The following is a 21,758-nucleotide window of genomic DNA, read 5'->3' as shown; positions in this document are numbered from 1 at the left end:
TTTTTTTTTTTTTTTTTTTTTTTTTAGTAAAGTTTCTGCATTTACACTTTTATATGGCTGGTGGTAGGAAACTATTTTCAAGAACTCCTTATTTTTCTGTGATGTCTTCTAGTTGTAGCTGGCTTTTGAGATTTGAGTCTGTTGCAACATCCTAACTCTGAAATTTCTTGGAGATGAAAAGTTGTCAAGTATTTGATCTAGCCCCTGTTTTTTTTTCACTGGTCCGTAATGCTTTTTTTTTTTTTTATCCTCAGACAATGTGGGTCTTGGGATATAAGGAAGAAGAATCTATTAGAACAACTATGTTACCTTGGCTAAAGTAGTACATTAAGTAATAACAATAGTATCAAGCAGCATCTAGAAAATAACAATCTGTGGTAATTATTAATTTGAAGTCTTTAGCCACGTGGACAAGATTTGTAATTATTTAACAAAATCTAAAACCACCCAGAAAATTGTATACAAAAAACATCCTCTCATTGAAGTGATTTTACCCTCAGAGGAGAAAATTTACAAGGAGTAAGAGGAAAAAAATAGAGAATGTGAAGGAGGGAAAAAGATAAGAAGGAAGGCTGAAAGACAAAGAAACATTATAAAAGTTTGGGAAGCTGGTAAAAAAAAGATAGGATGAAAGGAAATACGGAAGAAACAGAAATAAAAGCAACCAAAAACTAGAAACAATGTTCACACTTGCCTTAAAAAACAATCAAGAAAAATATAACAGCAAAAATGTAAGAAAAGATAATGTTTACTTCAGGGTGTGTATCTGTTTTCATTGGTAGACAAAGGGTAATATGAACTGCAGAGTGATATGAACTGTGCAGTTCATATTACCCTCCTGCATCACTCTCAAAAGGTGCTGGGATTATAGAAATTTGCCACCACTCCTAGCTTTCTAAAATATTTTTGATGGTCTCAACAAATAGTATTTTCCAAGAAAGCATTGCCAACAAATATATGTGAATAAAATTGAGATATAAAGCACATCCTTATTGCATTGGATTCTCACAAGATATGAGATAAGCATTATTGTGCCCACTTAACAAGTAAGCGAACTGAGGCTAAGAGAGGTAAAATACCTTCTCCAAGTCACTTAGATGATATAAATAATCCTTTATCTCCTAATTTTCAAAAGCTAAAACTAGCCTGACATCTCCCAAGAGGTACTTAGTAAATATTTGTTGAATATTCACCAAATAGTTCAAGAAGATAAAAACAAAACAAAACTGCATCACTCAGTTCAGCATTGCTGTAAATATGATTTTTATTTTGAGCAGTACTACCATGTCTCAAGGGAGCTCAACCCTTCCATTGCTGCCAGATAATTTTATTTGGCTGGATATGTATTAGCTTATGACAGGGTTAATGATGCCTTCAGCTTACTGAACAAAGGAAAATGGAATTGTAGGAGTAATTTTCTAAATGCAATAGTGAGTGAAATTCTAAATGCAGCCATGAGTGAATTTCTAACTGTGGATTCAAATGTGCTGTGTATGTTTAAACTAATATTGACATAGACAGTAGAATACAGGTAGCATTTTCCCACTATTTTGGTTGCATTGTGTAATTCATTAAATAGAGTAGTAAAAGTTTTTCTTGCATCAGTGACAGAAATAAGTGAATTAGGATAGGTGAGCTGAGATCTTATGCTTAAGTAAAAGGATCTGCTAATTTCCTATGGCCTGTGTCCACTGAAGGGTCCCAGCATGTTCAGGGTCTTCATAGGCATCACAAAACCTGTTACAGTCATGGTCTCATGGGATTTTCATAAGAACAAACTATAAAAATGCTCGTGAATCTATCTGGAAATCATAACACATTAAACAGATAATGTAATAATTACTATCAGGTACTGAGGAATGTACCCTTTAAAACTAAAAGTAATAACTATATCATGTGGACCATTCACTTGAGGGTTGTCCGTCAAATATGAGGAAAAATGACACAATACTATTTTAAAATTGAACTCACTTTTGTATTTTAAAACTGTTTAATAGTTCTTTGCTTTTGTCTCATTTCAGAATTGTTAAACCTGATTTGAAGGCACTTGCAGTGGGTTTCCATTCACTGGTTTTTCGAACACTAGGTATGAGAACTATATTAAATTCAGGAGATGAGTATTCATGTAATAGCACTAAATCTAAATGTTATTAATTACTGATTACATGAAAGTTTAAGAAAATGTAAGTGAGAATAATTTCTATTTTCATGGTAAAATAATAAATAGGAGATAGGAGAACTGTTTGACCTTAAGCAGAATTTGATTGCTAATTCTAAAATCAATCTGTGAAAACCAAATCATTATCATATTTGTATTACACGCTATATAACGGAAAGACAGGCAGTTCCTATGAATTTTCTACTTAGGGATATTTCTTCCAGGTGGGCAGAGTGGAGGGTGCTTTTTCTAAATGGAAACACTATTTAGGTAATTCCTGAAGCATCTTTAGACACCTGAGAATTTGAATCTGAGAATGTGCAAAACAATGAAAATCTGAGATTTGCTCTGGAGCTCCTTACTGTTAAATGTTGTAAACCTGGGTGTCTAACCTTTACCAGAGGTTCAAAATGCCAAGGAGAATTAAAACACAGACTCTGGAATTAGTCATCTCGCTTTAAAAGAACACTTGCATTAACAAGAGCTTGGATGATTGTAAAATTTATCGTCAAAGAGTAGCAGCATAAGTTCTACAAGCTAAAGGCCTATTTCTCAATATTCAAATGAAGAAATTTGTCAGAGATATAGGAAATCATACTCTCCACCTTTTTATGATTTGCCATTTTTTCCCAGATGCCCATTGTTATTTTACCAACTTCTAACCTAACCCTTGTGGGTACTACTTTACAAGATTTAGAAATTTATGCTCATCCTTCATCTAGGGATTGGGCAGAGGGCTTATCTTGTAGCAACCAATTACTATTGGCAGAAGTTAAGGAAGTAGGGGAGCCGAACCCTGGAATCTCTTGAAGGCAAGGGAAGAAATATAAGACTGTGGCCAAATTACAGTGGAAAGCTGACCAGAAAGTGGATTTGAGAAGAATTTCATAGATCCTGAAAGGTGCAAATAAGAATTGCAGGGAATGGCCAAGACAAGAAGATGGGGGTGCTGTAGGATTCCACACCAGTCCTCCCTGCAATGTACTATGCTGTGCATCTCTCTCTTTCTCTCTCTCTCTCTCCCTCTTCCTCCCTTGCTCACTGTTGCTCTTTCTCTCTCTCACTCTCTCTTTCTCTAGATATAACTAGATATATCTCCCTATCTCTAGATATAACTGAGGTGCCTCCCTCCTAGAACCACATAAACCTAACACAGAGTCTGGGTTGGTAGTATTCCTTCTCTTATGCTGACATGAGACTGTGAGAATTGAAGAAATTCTTCAAACAACACACAATTTGAGTTTAACTTTAGGTGTTTTTGTTTGCTTTCCCCATAGAATTGAACTCAGGACCTCCTATGTCCAAGGGGAGTACTGTGCTGTGGAGCTACAGCCTCAGCCCGATAACATAGAATTTTTCAAAAGGAATTTTACCATTTTAATTGTACAACTGTAATTTGACATTGTGCTTGTGTTTGATGTGTCCTGTATATGGCTCAGTGAGACCCAAATGCTCCCATGGCAAACTACATACGAAGGACCAAACCTGTAACTCGTAGATATTTGCCTTGACTAAAATATAGGTGTGGATTGTGAAAGATTATATAGTTTATTAAATGGAAAATTACTTAGAAAAAAAGCCAGAAGGCGGAAAACTGCAATAATGATTAAGATCAAGATTTTTGTGGCCTTAAAAATTTAACTAATTGTTTGTTCCTATCAGTGCCACTATTTGGAAAAAAATTGATGTATTTTTCATCTTTCAGAGGGTGGGTGTAATTTTTCAAAATCTGCAAATGTCTCACCCCTTATATTCAGTACCACTTTCCTCAGATTTTTGTTTTTCAGTTATCTAAGTTTTTCAGTTATCTATTTTGTTTTTCAGTTATTCTAAGATTTCTTTATTTCACAAATTGAACTGAATTAAAATAAAATGGAAGAGAAGTATGATATATTAACCAGGGTCGTTCTCATATGAAAATTTTTTTTAAAAAATCATTGTCAAAATAGAAAAAAGAACGAAGTAAAATCATAAGTACATCATTTCTACCATTTCAATAATGGATTCTATCAGTTTGTTTGGCAAACATTTATCACATCAAAGTAGTGAGGATCAATGGAGAATACCATCCAGCTTCACTTGAAACCTGCCATGGATTGATGACTTGTTATCTCACGTTGCAGGAGGAATTCTAGCTCCAATATATTTTGGGGCCATGATTGATAGAACATGTTTAAAGTGGTCCACCACCAGCTGTGGAACCCGAGGGGCCTGTAGAATCTATGATACAGTATCATTTGGGTAAGTTGTGTTATATTATTTCATTCATTGATTTTCCTTTGGATTATGTTAATTCCAAAAGTATATCATTTTTAGTATAATAATAAATGAATAATTAAAGTCACCACTAAATGAATCCTCAGATTTTAATCAGTACTATATCAGACAGTGAACAATTTCATCTTGATACTCACAATAACTATAAAAATAAATGTTTTAGTCTTTTTCCCTGAAATATGATTAAAATTATGATTAAAGGATAATAACTAATTGTCTAAAATCATGTAGAAAAAAGAAAAATAGCTTGGATTCAATTCTATTATGTTTCTAAAAGTTTTCCTCACACCAAAAAATATCTTTAGATCCTTAGTGTTCTGTATGTGTCAGTTATCTGTATGTTCAATTCTTATCCCATACTTAGAAATTTTTCTGATATTATTTGAATAAATAGTTTTTTAATGTCATTTGTGCTCTCTTCTGATTTTCACTAATTCCTGTTTCTCTTAGTCTTCTTAGTGTCATCTAAGATGGATCCTTTTTTCATATTGTAGTATTGTTTTTAAGGTATTTTTCACTAATGCTCATTGTCTCTTGGTTTTACACTCTGTCCTCACGCTAGTTGTGTCTGGTGGCAGCACATTCAATAGAATTTTAATCTTGTGAATTTCTGTTTGTTGCTCGTTAGTACAGTGATTCTTTTTTATGCTGATAATTCATGTTTTTAGCTTCACTAGCTTATAATTGTCTTCTGTAGACTCCCTGCTTGTTTATTATGTCCATTGTCTGTTTAGTTATATCTTCTTTTTGCTCATCAAGCACCTGATTGATCTTTTCCTACCTCTTCTGTTATCCTTTTGAATAATTTGGTTGTGAGGCTTTTGATTTCTTCCTTTAAATGCCCCATGGATCAGTATTGGTGGAGTTGAGAGATTTTGGAAGTATTTTGCTAACTTTGCATGTTTCTATTTGGTTGTTTGTGCATGTGTGTGTGTGTGTGTGTCTGTGTGCACACACACTGAAGTTTGTAAATTAATTATAGTGGAAGATTTTGTTGCTAGGATGGAGACCTCCTTCATTAATGTCCGCTTTCTAGTGCTTTCCTCTGAGTATACCTAACCATAAGCCTTTGCCTCTGTCCCAGGAAAAAAAACATCTGTTTATTCAGGCAAAGAAGGTCCAGTGTATTTGGACCAGTTCACACTTCTCTGCGAGTTGGTCATAATATTGTTAATGTCACAAGGCAGTCCAGATACTGATATTCAGAGAAATCCAATTAACAGCAATGACTGTATGACCTTAGCTATATTAATAAAATCCGCAAAAATAATAGTATCAAAGGCAAAGTGGATCTTGACATATCCTAAGAACCAATAGCATACATTTCTTAATAACATAAAAGAAATCTCCCTCAGACAAAGGGCTTCTATCTAGAACATATAAAGAATTAAAAAATTTCAGCCCCTCCAAATTCAAAGACCCAATCCAAAAATGGGCAGCTGAGATGAACACACATTTCTCAGACAAGGAGATACAAACGGCAAATAAATATATGAGAAAATGTTCAACATCATTAGTCATTCGAGAAATGCAAATTAAAACAACACTGAGATTCCAGCTTACCCCAGTAAGAATGGCTAGCATTAAGAAATCAACCAATAACAAATGCTGGCGAGGCTGTGGAGAAATAGGAACCCTTCTCCACTGCTGGTGGGAATGCAGACTGGTGAAACCACTGTGGAAATCAGTTTGGAGATTCCTCCAAAAACTAGGTTTAGAGGTCCCATTCAACCCAGCTATCCCCCTGCTGGGTATTTTCCCAGTAGATCTAAAAACATCATATCACAGTGATATATGTGCACCTATGTTCATAGCAGCACAATTTGTAATTGCTAAAATGTGGAAGCAACCCAAATGTCCATCCACTGAGGATTGGATAAGAAAATTATGGTACTTTTATATAATGGAATATTACTCAGCTGTAAAGAAAGATAAACTCGAGTCCTTTATATTTAAATGGTCACAACTAGAGACCATACTCATAAGTGAAATAAATCAAACATACATGTGCAAGCACCGCATTGTGTCACTAGTGTAAAACTTGAAAGAGTTAATTTAAACTTGGAGGTATGATAGACACTGTGAAATGATAGGAAACCACCGAAGAGTAAAGGGCTTCTGGGATGTGGGAAAAGAGAAGGAAAAGAAGGAGAAATTTTGTATGTATATATATACAGGATAGATAACGTGGTTGTTCTATCTGCTGTTTCTATGCTGAAAGAAACTGTCAATGAGTCTTTGGTTGACCAGTATTGCATGTCTATATCTGTTTTCATGAGAAGCCACTTTGAAGATATCAATATGTAATACAACCACCATTGTTAATTCCCTACCACTTTGTTTGTAACTCTGTATTGTCTGTATTGTGCTTGTGATATGTTGTAAAATGTTGTATGTCTGTTAATGTTTCCCTCCTTTTATCCTTAAAATAAAATAAAAAAAAAGAAATCTATAATATAGTAACATATGTAGAATCAAACCAAATATTGACATATAGTAAATATATACTAATGGAAAAATTTTACCTCCACCAACAGTAGAGCAGTAGTCAATGTCAATAGCATAGAGTTAATTAACTATCTAAAATTACATTAACCTTAATATTGTACAAGTAAGGATGGAGATAATTGATAACCGGAGAATTAGAAAGGTAAGATTTGAAATGTTAATTATTGGAAGATGAGAAGAAGGAGAAAAAGTGTGATAGGAGATCCTATTTAAGATCAAATGGAAGTTAATGGTATGAGATAACTGAAATCAAAAAAAGAACAAAAGAGAAAGAAAAAACAGAGCAGAGAAAAAGGAAAAATGTCAGAAAGAACAAAGTTAAGAAGAGAAAAGGAAAAAATGTGAGAGACGAAATCCAAATCTCTAAAATTAACAAACAAACAAACAACAAAAGATAAAGGAAAAAACAAAGGAAAAGAAAAAAATTAGTTAATTACAAGAAATCCCTCTGTGTTTTTTAAGGAATTATTTCTTTTCAAGATCTTCACTCTTAGAATCCAATAAGTCTGTCTTTTCTCAGTTGACTTTCCCTTAAACTCTTTTGAAAGCTGAGATAAGTGATCTTGCACCAAGGGCAGAGAAAGAGCACATGGCTGTTTTTTCCAAAATTTTTCTAATGTGTGAAATATGTTTTCTCAGACAGTTTCTTGTTGATAGAAGAAATGCCTGACATCCACAAGTTAAAGGAGATCTTTATTCTGGCTCAGAGTTTGTAGAGGTTTCAGTCATCAGCTGGCTCTAGAGAAGTAGCAGAAGCTCATTTTCCCCATTCCAAAAGGTAGCAAAAGGAGACAAAAGCGAGAGCAAAATTCAGCAGATCAAACATTGTATCCCATAGTGCCCTGTCCAGCACTTGTGGCAATCTGTGGAAAGGTGTACGCTTCGAAGGGCTTGCATATTCTCACCCCTATGACACTTCCAGTGGTTGTAGTCTTCCTGTCCTCTCTCAGCTTAGTTTTTATCTCTCTCTTTGTGGCTTTCCACAGACAATGCATGTTTCCACCTTCTCCAACTTTCAGGGGTTTTCACTCTTCAGTAACTGTAGGATTCACTCATACCCAGAACTATATGATAAGCCAATCAGCTAGGAATTTCTTATTCAAAGTGACACAAAATAAAACTATCACAATCCATCCTTTGTCAGCTTCACACGCAGACACAAGTACAAGGAAAGGCTTATTTAATAAATCATATTTAGTCTCCAGATACATAGTCATTTATAATTACACCCAACATGGTACAAGTATCCTGCTTACAAATGGAAATGCACTAATTCCCTCCATAGAATAGAAGATAAGTTATTTCTTTGGATGTTTACTGCTAACATTTCAAAGCTGAAACATTGTAAGTTAATAACACTTTAGAACAATGTAAAGCCTATCAACATTATGTTGCAAAGCAAGCGTATCACAAGAGAATAACTATGATTACAATTCATATTTCTGTAACTAGTATTGGAATCATAGCTGGTATTTATAACTGTCTTCTTCTACTACACATTCTGTATTTCGTGGCCTTCACCAAGCTCCTCAGCAGGTCTAGGTTGTTTTCTTGGGCCACTTATCATCTTGCTTGGATGGGGTTGTTATAGTTTCCCATTGATATAAGAACAAGGCATGGTAATACTAAGAGGTACCCTTAAAAATCCCTTGCACTCAAATTATATTTATCTTTTCTTCCACTGTGGACTAATAGTCCACTGTATTATTGGTAATCTGGATCAGTCACTTCTGCCATCCCCGTTATTCACTTTTAAACTACTTTACTCAGAGGCATGAAGAACACAAAATGAACTGGGGAAAGTTTTAGCCTTCGATTCAATGGAATCATTGCTATGCTTCATGACACAAGGCTTTCTTTCCCTTTCTAGAACTAAGTCCTCTAGGCCAACTGAACATAAGGCCGTGAGAACAGGTAGCAAACATTTTGCCAATGGATATAGGGGTAATGGTGAATAAGACTTTGAATGCAGCTACTTTATCTGCCAAAGTGAACACAGTTGTTGTTCTTCTAGAAGTGACAGAATTCACTGATTAGTTTGAAAATGTCACACGTGTAAGAAAGTTTTGTGGCTCATTCTGTGCTACTGAAATATTTTGATATTGGTGATTGTTTTTCTAGAAGCAAACTCTATATCAGCTAGCTTAATGCAAAGATGCTGTTCAGTGGTATACCTTTAGAAATCTACCTAACCTCTGCATATAGGTGATGTATGCTTTTTGTCTCTATCTACTCTCAAAGCTACACAGACAGATGTGAGTTAAAGGCATTTACTTTAGTGGGGTTGATAAGTTTGATCATGTCTTGCAAAATATTAATTTCCAACTATGTTTTTTGGCTAGCCAGGGTTTCTCTAAGGATAACACAGTACACAGATTCACATCCAGCCTTTTTTTACCTGACTATTGAAAACAGAAAGCAGCCTCTCCCTCTATGCACAGATCCCAAATAATTAATTCAGTTTTCCCAGTATGTAATCATTCAAAGACTTGAATAGTTTTCCAAGACACAAAAACTTGCATTGCGCTTGCCAATATTGGTAGACTCATCTACCTGAATTGTGTGCCGCATTTACTTATTAATCATCTCTAATAATTAAGCCTCACCATCCTCTGTTTCATCAATTCATCTAGATATGGTATGAGAAGAGAGTGGTACCTGTGCCACCTTTTGAGCTCTGCCCTCTTGTAAAGTGCATGACAACTATCTTGAGAAATAGGCAGTATCAACTCTTCAAGGCTAAAAGATTCTTTAGCCTTAGCAATGAGGTTAGCCACTACTCTCAGTACAGACACATTTGATGAAGTAATGGCCTTCAAGAAGCTTGTGTTTTCCATAGTCACAATTTTTTTTCTATTGGTAAACTCCAAAGGCTTGTCTTTTCATGCAGTTTAATTGATATTCATGTGGCAAAGCAGGACTGATATTTTCACGGCTTGCTTAGATAGCCAGTCAACACATATCATACCAAGCAGGCTTGAAAATGTGAATCACCTGCTACAATAAATTGAATTTAAGTAGGACTCAATATTTTCTTTAATATCAGATATCTTTTGCTCATCATGGAGTCTTTCCCCCTTAACTCTCCAGTGACATATATATTTTTTTACTCAATCTAGCCAGGAATAGTTTGTAGATTTAAAAACTATCACTGAGACAAGTGTACAGTGTGGGAATTATGTGAACATGGAAGTAATACACACAATAAAGGTGTGTCATGCGTGGATTAAAAGTTTTGGATTCTGACTTAAAATCTTCCACTAATGCAGTTGTACAATTGAAGTACATCAGCTCTCTTGCCACTATAAAGCCTGCCACCTGATGCAGCATAATTTTCGCTTGCCACACTCAGGATTTTGATATGAGTCTGCCACCAGTTGATTTATTGTGGTCTCTGTGTAATCATATCCTTCTGTTAATGTTTTTTTTTATATTTGCAACCTTTTTCCAAAGTTAGCATCATGGCTTCAGCTCCACTTCACTTCATCAGGCATTAGATTCTCATAAATAGAATGCACAAGCTTTATTGATCAAATTTGAAGGCTACAGGTAGGATTTATACTTATGTGAGAATATAATGCCGCTACTGCAGATCATTCAGGAACTCAGGTGCAGTAGAGGGTGTAAATACAAATGAAGTTTCACTTGCCTTCTGTGCAGCCTGGTTCCTAACCAGAGGTAGAACTAGTTTAGCACTGGGGCTGAGGATCCTTGCACTAACGGATCGTGGAATATTGAAGAAGCTTTGCCTGTCTGAATACATTATACCTTGCCATAATGTATATTTTAAATAAATTGCTCAATTAAATTTGCTACTTCTTTGAAAATTTTTACATCTATATTCATGAAAGATGATAGTCTATCCTTACCTTTTTCTTGTAATGTCCTAATTTTGTTTGGATATTAGATTAATGTTGACCTAGTAGAATGATACAGGAATAGATATTGTAGAAAATTCGTATAATTTTTTGCTATAAATCACCTGTGAGTTCATCTTTGCCTTGTACTTCCTGCTTTAAATAATTACTGATTCAATTTTGTATATATATATATATATATATATATATATATATATATATATATTCCTATTCAGATGTCTATTTCTTTATTTTTTCTTTTGTGAGTTTGGGTAGATTGTTTCTTTTAAGGAATTCATTAATTTTATCTGGGTTATTAAAATTATAAGCATAATATTTTCTTTATTTTTTTAATGTCCATAGATTCAATAGTATTGAATCCTCTTTCAATTCTGATATTAGTAATTTGTGTCCATGCTTTTTTTGCTACTTATCCTTGTCAGCATCTTATAGATATTATTGATCTGATGCAGGAAGTAACTTTTTATATTTTGGTTTTCTACAATGATGTGTTGTTTACAATGTCATTGTTATCTGCTATAATTTTTATTATTTGTTTTACTCTATTTGAGCTTTAATTTGGTCTTCCAATACAAGTTTTCTAAATTGGAAACTCTTTACTAGTCCATGTTTGCAATACATAAATTTTATATTCATGGTGTGGAGTTGGTACAGTTACAAATCATAACTATATCTTTAGTTCCTATTTGTGTCTTCCACTCTTTTTCTGTCTATTGTGGCTTCAGAGGAGACTGTTATATAATTTTACCTCTTCTTTCTTAGAATAAATGTTATAAATCTTCAAAAAATTTTATTGTTTGTCTTAGATATTGCAATATAGACTTTTATCTTAGCTTAGTTCATTTTCAAATAAAACTATATCCTTTAATGATAATAGCAAAATTACCTTAATTCTTCTTTTCCATCCATTTTCTCATTGTTGTTATTCATTTCCCTAAAAATACGTATTTATAAGTACATGTATAGGCAGACATATTTTCCATCATCAAACAGGCTGTTGCAATTATTTGGAGCACACTTTTATCTGTTAGATCAATAAAGAATAAGAAAAGTAAAAGTATTTATTTTACTTTCAACTATTCCTTCTCTGTAGCTCTCTCTCTATATATATAGTCCTATTTCTAACCTATAGCTGATTCTCAACTTACAATGGTGTTATAGCGTGAAAAAGTAACATAAATTAAAAATAGTGTAAATTCAAATTGCATTTAATATACTTGACCTAATCTAAAATACATGATAGTTTAGAAGAGCTCACTGCCAGCATACTCAAAACACTTGTGTGACCCTACAGTTGAGCAGAATCAGCTAACACCAAGCTTATGTTATAATAAAAAGTGGAATCTCAGGTGTATGCACAGAATTGCAGGTAATCATCATTTTCAACCACAGAAAATCAAACAAAAGACAAGCTCCTGAAAGAAAGCAGAATGAAAAATAATCCCTTATGAATAGAGAAATATTAATCCTTTAAAAATCAGGGTGGAGACTTAGCTCAGCGGCACAGCACCTGCCTGGAAGGCGCAAAGTCGTGAGTTCGATCCCCGTACCGGAAAAAAACCAAAAAAAAAAAAAAAAAAAATATCTGAAACTCCTTGTGTCTCAATGGAAGGAATCACTGGAATTATTGTGTTCATGTTTTTGTATTTAATTTCAATATTTCTCTGTCATATTTGCATACTACGAAAAAATATAGTAAGTTCGTATACCTCATTAGAAACGATAATCTACTTCTTCTCTCTCTTTTTTATAGAAATTACTACTTGGGTTTAAGCGCATTCCTAAAATTTGTAGGAATTGCTTTAAGTTTTTTATTTTTTTATCTCGTGAAGAAGAAATATGGAGTAAAAGATGGCAACGCATTTGAAAATGGAGAAAAAGATACTAATGAAGTGAACTTAGAATCCTCAAAGAACAACGAATGCTTTGTACCTTCTGCAACAGTGAAAGAAACACATATTTAAGGGAAGAAAAAAATACTTTTGATGTTTCCAAAAAACAGTATGTTGATTTGGCAATGTGCTGTTTTTTTAGTTCCTGGTCATTTGACTGAGAATTCCCACAAAGTACAATGATAGAAAAACAAATAAGTTTATCATGAAAGAAACAATAAAGTAAAAGGAATGGGAAATAGTGTTAGGGGGTTGCTAGGCACTTGTGGTTAATATTGTAATATATGATAGGTGTAAATATAAAATGAGAGATCTAGCTAATGTGTAACAGAAGAAAAAATATTTGCTCAATTAATTGTGACTCAATAAGCTCAGTGACTAGAAAAAATAGAGGTGAAACAAAAGGTGAGAAATTTGTAGCATAAATAAGAAAGAAAAGCCTGCTGTCTTAGCCAAGAAAAACTGCATAGTTCTATTCTAGCCTGAAGTCTAACATGATGGTGGGTTCCTGTAATCTTAACATGTACTATTTATGTAATTCATACATTTCACAGACCTCATTAATTGAAAGTTTGAAGTTGTATTTGACTAATGAACAAGGGGCACCTTCTTCCAATAAAACTCTGCTGAAGGAATTGAGATATTGAAAAATGTGCAAGCTTTAATTATCAGAGAACATTTTAAAAATGTAAGCATCTATCAGAGGCATGGATATCAACTAAGGCAAACTAACTTTGACATCAGAAACAAATATTATTTAATAGACACGTTTTCATTTTATTCATTTGTTCTCTGGAAAATGTGAAGTCTATACCAGATACAGTATGAGCTATCATCCATCTGTTTTATTTGTTTGTTTGTTTCTTCATTCATTTACTTTGGTGAAAAGAAAACCTGTCATTCATATTTCTATCAGAACAAGAAGTATAGTCAACGAGAACAGATCTTTTAATGTTATACTTTCTTGTGCTGCTGAGTATATTACAATGAATTCTAGAGGTTCATTCTCATTGTCTGAAAAGTTTTTACGTCTTGTTTGCAACAGGATCACCTGTAAAACCAAAGAAAATTGCAATAGTAGTTCCATCCCAGCCATTTTTACTTAAAACATGTATAGCGCACTGTGGACAAAGCAAATGAGAAACTTTGTAATGATATGAGCGCTTGACTGAAGACAAAGTACAGGTCAGGAAAACATATATGTGAGTAGAACAATGTCATGAATGCTTGCTTGAAGCTAGGAATTGTTCTGGAAGTCATACATATTAACCTATTTTCAGACTATAGACCTGAGAAAAGATTTACTAATCAAACAGGAATTTGGAACAAAAATGTTACATGCTAGGTTAATTTGCATCACATAAAAGATGTTATACCCGATAGGCAGGTATGTGATATTATGTCTCATTAAAAACAAATAGAAAAGAAAAATAAATAAATAGGAAAACTGGAGCTGTTTTTAAAAATATTACCAAGAAAAAAGACAACCTCTTAAATGTTTATTTAATAATTATTGAACACTAGCTATTTGTCAGATGGAATGTGAAGAGAAAATATAAAAGTAAAACTGACACTCCTATGTTAGAATATTTTTAAAGGGGAAGATGGACATTAACATTAAATATGAAATATTATAAAAGAATAAACTTACAAATATGGTATAGTCACTGTAAGAAAGAGGAACATTACCTTTTTTTGCTTTTTTTTTTTTTTACCTACTGCATAACCCCAGAATCCATAAAAATGCTAATCATTAATCCAGTGACATTTTGAACTAGAAAAATAGCACATAAATTCAGTACAAATGAATATGGTCAGGCAATTTTGTAAGGAATTAAAATAAGGTAAGCACATAATGAAAATGTATATTGAGTAAGGTTAAAATAAGACAATGACTGCAAATATCAAATCACTGATGACATTAAATTTAAATTCTCAAACTTGAAAAGGTGAAAGAAAAAGATACTCAATTTGTGAAAGGATTTACAGGGAAATCTAACACACCAACCTAAGAAATATGAAATTCTTGAGAAAAAATTGGAATTGGAAAAGAACTATTAGTCAAAGACACAATGGAAGAATGGATTCCTCCTCTGGAAAAAGATGAACCTACTGACCAGGCTGTTTGTACCCCATCTCCCCACCTCCATCTGTTTTTTGTGCAATGAACCCTTTACCATACTCCTTCTTTTTCCTGAAATGTTCTTTGTTTTCTCCATTTAAATATTTTTCAGTGTTCACATCACCCTCCTTTGAATTTTTAAAATTTCATCACTTGTTAAAATTTTATTATATCCATAGCAACATAGCACTTATTAGATGGTAATATGGTTGAGTTATAATCTTACATATCTTTATGATTATTGGAAAAGTAAATGCTCTTTCACTTTTCATAAGTTCCATGAAATAGAAACTGAATTTGTTTTTACACATTGAATACAGATAGATAGGTAGATGGATGATAGATGATAGATAGATTATAGATAGATGATAGATAGATAGGTAGATAGATGAGATAAACATATAGGTAATAGATAAAATGATAGATACTACTGATTAGGGAGAGAGAGAGATAGAGACAGAGCTAGAGATGGAGAGAAAGAAAGAGAGAGAGAGAGAGAGAGAGAGAGAGAGAGAGAGAGAGAGAGAGATATTACCTAAGGGAATCCATTCAAGGACTTACAAAGGCCTGAGAGGTCTCAAGCCATCTGCAAAGCTGGAGACTCATATGTCAGTGGCATGGCTGGTCCTATGCTCAAGGCTTCAGACCCAGAGAGTAGGTGGTGTACTCTTCATTTGAAACTTAAGATCTGAGAAAGGTGGAAGTCCTCTGTTATAATCCCAAAGTCATGTTTGAGGGCAAGAAAAGTAGGGTACTCCAGCTCCAGGAGAAAAGAGAGAGAGAAAGTTTGCCTTGCCTCTGCTTTTTTTTCTATCCAGCACCCTACACAATTAGATAGTACCATGTTAAGAGGATCTTCCCATTCAGTCTATGACTTCACATGTGAATGTCATCTGGAAACACCCTCACAGATACATCCAGAAATGAGGCATTTCTACTTCTCTAGATATATCTTAATCTAGTCTGATTGATAGAAAAAAATCAACTAGCACATCCATTTAATTCCTAGCATCTAGCTTGTTGCCCATCACAGAGTAGGTGCTTTATTTATTAGTTTTGAAACAATGAATGAATGAGGACATGGATATGCAAATTCCAAAAAAGCAGCATATAAAGTATGAATTCTACATACAAACAGCATAACATGTTAAAATTAAAATAGCTACAATAAAGTCATGAAGTGCTGTGATTATTTCAGGTGTTTGGAAAACGTCTTTATTGTGAAAATTTAAATTGTAGAAAAAGAAAAATATCTTTGGATTTAAATCGATGTGCTAATGTTGAAAAATTTTTAGAAAAAAGAATCTTTTCCTACTTGGTGAGCTCACAAATGAAGTGAAGACCTAGACATATAATATGATAAATATAATATAATGAATACTATAGTAGAATAAAACTATTGATGTTCATTTAGAGGGACCATGATCATCTATTTCAAATTCAATATGTGTACTTCTGGAGACTTTACCAAAATAAAGTGATTGATAATGATAAATATTTGGCAGTGGCTATTGTCCTTTTCCTCTATGCCTCCTACCATTCCTGAATAGACTTGCTTCCTACCTGGAAACCAAAACCCAAACACATGATAAGACAATGACACAAGTGATATGATTTCAGCAAAAACATAGAGCACTGCTGACCACTACTCTGCACTCATACCTCACTCTGCTACCTGGGCTTTCTTATAATATTCATTGTTGCAACAAGTTTCATCATATATTCCCTGTGAATTATGACTTGGGCTTGAGTGAAGTTGGAAGAGATGATATTATCAATGACTTCATAGTATGCAATTTCAATTATTTTGTAGTTGTTGGTGATTCATTTGCTACTGGGTTCAAATGCATGGCTTTCAGTATACCAAGCATGTGTTTTAATACTGCTGTAAATCTCCAGCCCTAATCATGTATAAGAAGCAGGTTTTTGATAGAGTAGAAATGAAATTGAAGATATTCACAGAGCAAGAAAACAATTCAAAAATTTGTCTAGAGCAGGTCTTACCAATAAAGACTAAATGTTTACACTCTCAAAAGGAGGTTCCTTTGAGACACATGCATTTAAAAATTAATTTGCCTAAAAATTCCACGTATACTATAGCTGATGTTTGGTTCCATATAGCTGATGTTTGATTACTTTTTCTATTTTGATTGTGGTTTTGTTATCTTTTAATGTCTCAGAAATTTTTATTGAAACTCATAAGTATAGCATAGGAGAGTAGATACAGCAGTACATTTTTACATATGTAGACGTGCATGTCTTTTGTTTTGTTGTAGTGTATGGGTTTGTTTCAGATGTAGGCTGAGTTTTTCTTTTGGGAGGGGTACCAGGAATTGAACTCAGGACCTTGTGCTTGCCAGACTGGCGCTTGTGCAGATGAGCTATATCCCCGGCCCTTAGGGCTGAGTTTGAAGTCTGTTGTTGGGTGCATCAAAGGCTTCAAATTCCTCTAGGGAAGGCTGGTATTTATTGTCTGCCTTGCTGCAAATTTGATTCTCACCTTTGTCCCATTACCCAGAAACAATCAGTCTCTTATAATCCTTCCAGCTTTACTCCAATCTTACTTTTACAGGATGCTTATCAGCTGGATAGAGGGGAGGCATTGGAGGGAAGAATGGGTTCTCTGTTGTCCTGATAAGGTCATTCTTACGTGAGCTCTATTCCTCAGGAATCTCCATCAGTACCTTCAAGCTGTAGTTTTTTTCTCCCTTCCCCACTGAGATAAAGATTGTGCCTCAGGGAAGAAAGGAGGGATTGATCTTAAACAGTATTAGTGGTGTTCCTAACCAGCCAGGACCAGTTGGGCTCAGAAGATTTACTCTACCCTCCCAATACCTCTAGGAAGAATCAAATCCAAGAGATGTCAACTGTCTATGTCTAAAGGGTCAGGGGCTTCACTTTTTCATTCCAACCTGTGCATGGTCTTTAGAAGGTCATTACAAATATCTAGATGAGTTATTTTATTGACATCTATAGTATTGGGTGTCTTCTGCACTGTACTAGTATGTTTTCTATTGCTATAGAAAAAATGCCTAAGGTTGAGTCCATTAAAAAGTAAAGAAGGTTATGTAGCTCAGCTTTGAAGCTGAAAGTGCAAGACAGGTGACTTCATCTGTATGATTTTGTTGAGGCTCTCAGCAGACATTGCAATTGTAGGACTGCATGTGGAAGACACTGAATGATGAGACAGGAAGACAGAGCCACTGGGCTCAAGGTTGGCCTTGTTTTTATAAAAACCCACTCTTTTAGGAACCAAACAGAGTCCCTTAAGAGCTACATTATCCCCTCTGAGAACATCACCATCAGTGACCCAAGAATCTTACTGGCCCCATCTCTAAAGGCTCCACCACTGAAACATTACCATATTGAGGGTCAAGCTCTCAACAGCTGAACCTTTGAGGGATGAGCCACATCCATCCTACAGTGTATCTCAAGTAAGTAACAGACAGCTGCCTGTGTCTCTCCAGATTTCCAGTTAGCTGCTGGGCCAATAACTTCAGTGTACTCTCAGTTCGAGAAAAGTTGTAAATGTTATTTTAACCAGATGTTTTCCTGTTCTGAGGTTGTGGGTGAGACACTTTCTGCTACTCTCTGCATCTCTGACTGAAACTAATGGTTGGGTTTTTATTCCTTGGGAAGCAATAGATAATGTGTTTCCATTAGTTTTATAAATTTTCAAGACCAGTTTTAATTGAGAGCACCTCTCTCCTTCTTCATCACCTGATTATAGTTAATATATTACCTAATAACAAATTATGTATCCAGTTATCACACTTGGCTTTAGTAAACAATTTTTAGCATGTCTGTCATTGAGAAATGTATCTCTCCTAAAACATCTAATCCGTAGTTCCAAGTCATCAGGCAAAAAATTGCTTGTTTTTGTTTTTGTTTTTGTTTTTGTTTTTGTTTTTTAGGTCCTTTTATCTTTACAGTTGGCATATTTAAAGAGATTGTTTAAAAATTTCTAAATCTGGTTTCCAAGCCACTGTACTTTTTATTAAAAATGTATCTTGACACTTACTTGTGCATACAGGGATCTAGTGATGCACTCTTTGTAATATCTGTGCATGAATATGAGGCATTTAAACAGTGGGAAAAAATAGAGAAAATGAAGCAGAGAAATAGATGCTTTCCAAGGCTGAAGAACAAAGAAAGATTACACAGGCTTTGATTGACTGGTGAAAAAGGAAGGAAAGGAGATGGAAGAAAGAGAAACAAGAACAGAACAAGACAACAAAAAATTAGAAACAATGTTCACACTCATTTAGAAAGAACAAACAATCAAAAAGAAAAGGAACACACAAAGAAACAAACAAAAAGGCAAAAAACTTGTCCACTTCAGTGTATGTCTCTGCTGTCAGTGGTAGACAAAGGGGATAGACATAGCCCAGATCCGTGTTAGTTGATCTCAGCAAGCCTGCAGTAAAATTATGGTGGGGTGGTGGAAAATCCCAGCAAATCTGTGTTTTAAACTTCACTGAAGTTTAAGCTAATCATAGATTGTGGTTGGGAGTTTGGGACTTGAGCCAACACAAGTTCAGCCAACACACTCTGTGTCCCTTTTGCTGGCCTGAACTGGATTCCCCCAATCACAGTGGTGACCCTCAAATTACACAAAGGTGCCAGTGATCTTTGAAGATGTGGCTGTAAAATTCACTGTAGAGGAATGGGCTTTGCTGTATTCTTCTCAAAAGAAGCTTTGCAGAGACATAATATCAGAAAAACTGAAGAATGTTTATGCTATATAAAGAAACTAGGATAGTTAACAATCTGAAGATGAATGAAAATATTGGAGGAAAAACCTAAGAAGTGAAGGGGTGGAACTGTACTGTTAATGTAAATTGTGGCATCAGCATGGAGGAAAAATTTTTGACTCCAGATCTTGATGTGCAGATAAGACCACTTGGTGCAAAACAAGCTAAAAGTTTTGTTTGTAGAAATGTCCTGATTGGCCATTCATCACTAAATGTGCCCATGGTAGCTTCCTCTGCACTCAAATCATGAATAAGATGGATTTGAAGAGAAGCTGTCCAAATGAAATGAAGATAAGGTAGTCTACTGTGATTTCTTATCCATTCACAATGCCTATGAAAATACATAGCATTGGAAACCTACTCTGCTTATAGCAAAGGAACTCATACTAGAGAATGCACCATGTATGTAAGCAAGACACCAAAGCCTTTGCTATATTCAATTGTGTATTTTGTTAAAATTAGGTGTATTTTTAAAAGGTGGTTGCTCATGTGTATTTAGAAGAGTTCAACTCTTTAAATTAACTTGTGCATCAGTAAAATTAGGATTTTTATACCTTGAAAAGATATTTGCTTGTATTCCAAAATGATTATAGATTATACATAAAGTAAAATAAAATAATTATTGTTGTATATGTTTTCAAGACATAATAATTACATTCATCTTGGTGAAATTGTACACACACACACACACACACACAAACATATATCACCTTGATCATTTTTTATTCCAACTTTCTGCCTCACCTTCTCAGTCCTATACTGTTAACCTCTTCTCACCCTCTTCTTTCTTCCACTCATCCCCTTTTGCATCTCCAAGGCTCTACCTTCTCAGTTGCTATCATCTTTCCTTTTATCTAATTATTTATAATTTTGATTTGTCAAGTAAGAGAAAATGTACAATACTCAACTTTAATTCTGGCTTATTTCACTTAACCTGATGAACTTGAGTTTCATCCACTTTCCTGCACATGACAAAATTAGCACTTTATGGCTGGAAAAGTATTCCACTGTGTATATATACCACTGTTTCTTCATTTGCTGTTCTGATGATGGGCACACAGGTTGATTCCAGAGCTTAACAATGGTGAATTGTGCTATTAGAGACATACGCATACATGTAGCCTTGTAGTATGACATCTTTAATTATTTTAGAAATACACCCAGGAAAGGTATCTCTTGTTTCATGGTATTTTGGTTTTTGGTTTTCTGAAGAACCTGCATTCTAATTTCCATAGTGGTTGCTAGTTTACTTTCACATCAATAATGTAGAAGCCTCCATCTCCTGTATTATTTTCAGCATTCAGAGTTCTTGTGTTCTTGATAATAGTCATTCTGACTGGGGTGAAACTGACTCTGAAAGAAGTTTTGATTTGTATTCTCCAATGGCTAAAGATGTTAAATTATTTCTTTGCATATGCTTATTGGTCACTTATGCCACTTCTTTTCTGAAATTTGTATTACAGTTATTTGTTAATTTTTGGACTGGATCATTTGTTCTGGGTATTTTACATTTTTTATTTATTTTTATATTCTGGATAGTATTCTTTTAACAGAATAGCTTGCAACAAGTTGTTCAGACTCTACAGGTTGTCTCTTTACTCAACTGAGTTTTTCCTTTGCTGTGCAGAAAGTTTCTGTATAATATAGTCCTATGTATTGATTCTTGATGTTACTTCCTGTACTATTGGAGTTCTGTTCAGGAACATTTTTGCCTGTACCTTGGCTTTAAGAGTTTTCTCTATGTTATCTTCCTGAAGTTTCAAAGTTTCTGTTTCTATATCTAGGTTTTTGATCCATTTTGTTCAGATTTTAGTACATGATGAGAGATAGAGATTTATTTTAGTTCTGCAAGCAGATATACAATTTCCATCTTAAACAGAGGCTATGTTTTATCTGTACATGGTTTTGGTCTCTTTGTAGATGTGTGCAGTTGCTTCTATTTTGTCCATTCTATTCCATTATCCTACATGTCTGTTTCTGTGTGAGCATCTCATATTGTTTTCATTACTATAGCTTTGTAATATAACTTGAAATCCATACTGTGTTCCCTCTAGCCTTGCTTTTTTTACCACCCAGGATTACTTTGACTATTGTTGGTCTTTTGTGCTTCTGTATAAACTTGAGAATAATTTTTATGGTTCTGTGAAGAATGTTGTTGGTACTTTTTAA

The 21,758-nt window shown here is 34.3% G+C and overlaps 1 protein-coding gene across 3 annotated transcripts in view; it reads left to right on the top strand.

Annotated features, from left to right (window-relative positions):
• Positions 1-16,330, top strand: part of LOC102016365 (solute carrier organic anion transporter family member 1B3) — a 91,251-nt gene extending 74,921 nt beyond the window's left edge. For all 3 annotated transcript variants that reach the window (XM_005379055.1, XM_013511267.1, XM_013511266.1), the window contains 3 exons: positions 2,022-2,086; positions 4,282-4,399; positions 12,575-16,330. In XM_005379055.1, the coding sequence (XP_005379112.1) occupies positions 2,022-2,086; positions 4,282-4,399; positions 12,575-12,785 (394 nt within the window). In that variant the 3' untranslated portion in view covers positions 12,786-16,330. The remainder of the gene's footprint in view (positions 1-2,021; positions 2,087-4,281; positions 4,400-12,574) is intronic.
• Positions 16,331-21,758: the final 5,428 nt, after the last annotated feature.

The sequence above is a fragment of the Chinchilla lanigera genome, unplaced genomic scaffold, assembly GCF_000276665.1.
Source record: "Chinchilla lanigera isolate Chin_1 unplaced genomic scaffold, ChiLan1.0 scaffold00012, whole genome shotgun sequence".
Lineage (NCBI taxonomy): Eukaryota > Metazoa > Chordata > Mammalia > Rodentia > Chinchillidae > Chinchilla > Chinchilla lanigera.
This window is presented reverse-complemented; position numbering and strand designations above follow the sequence as displayed.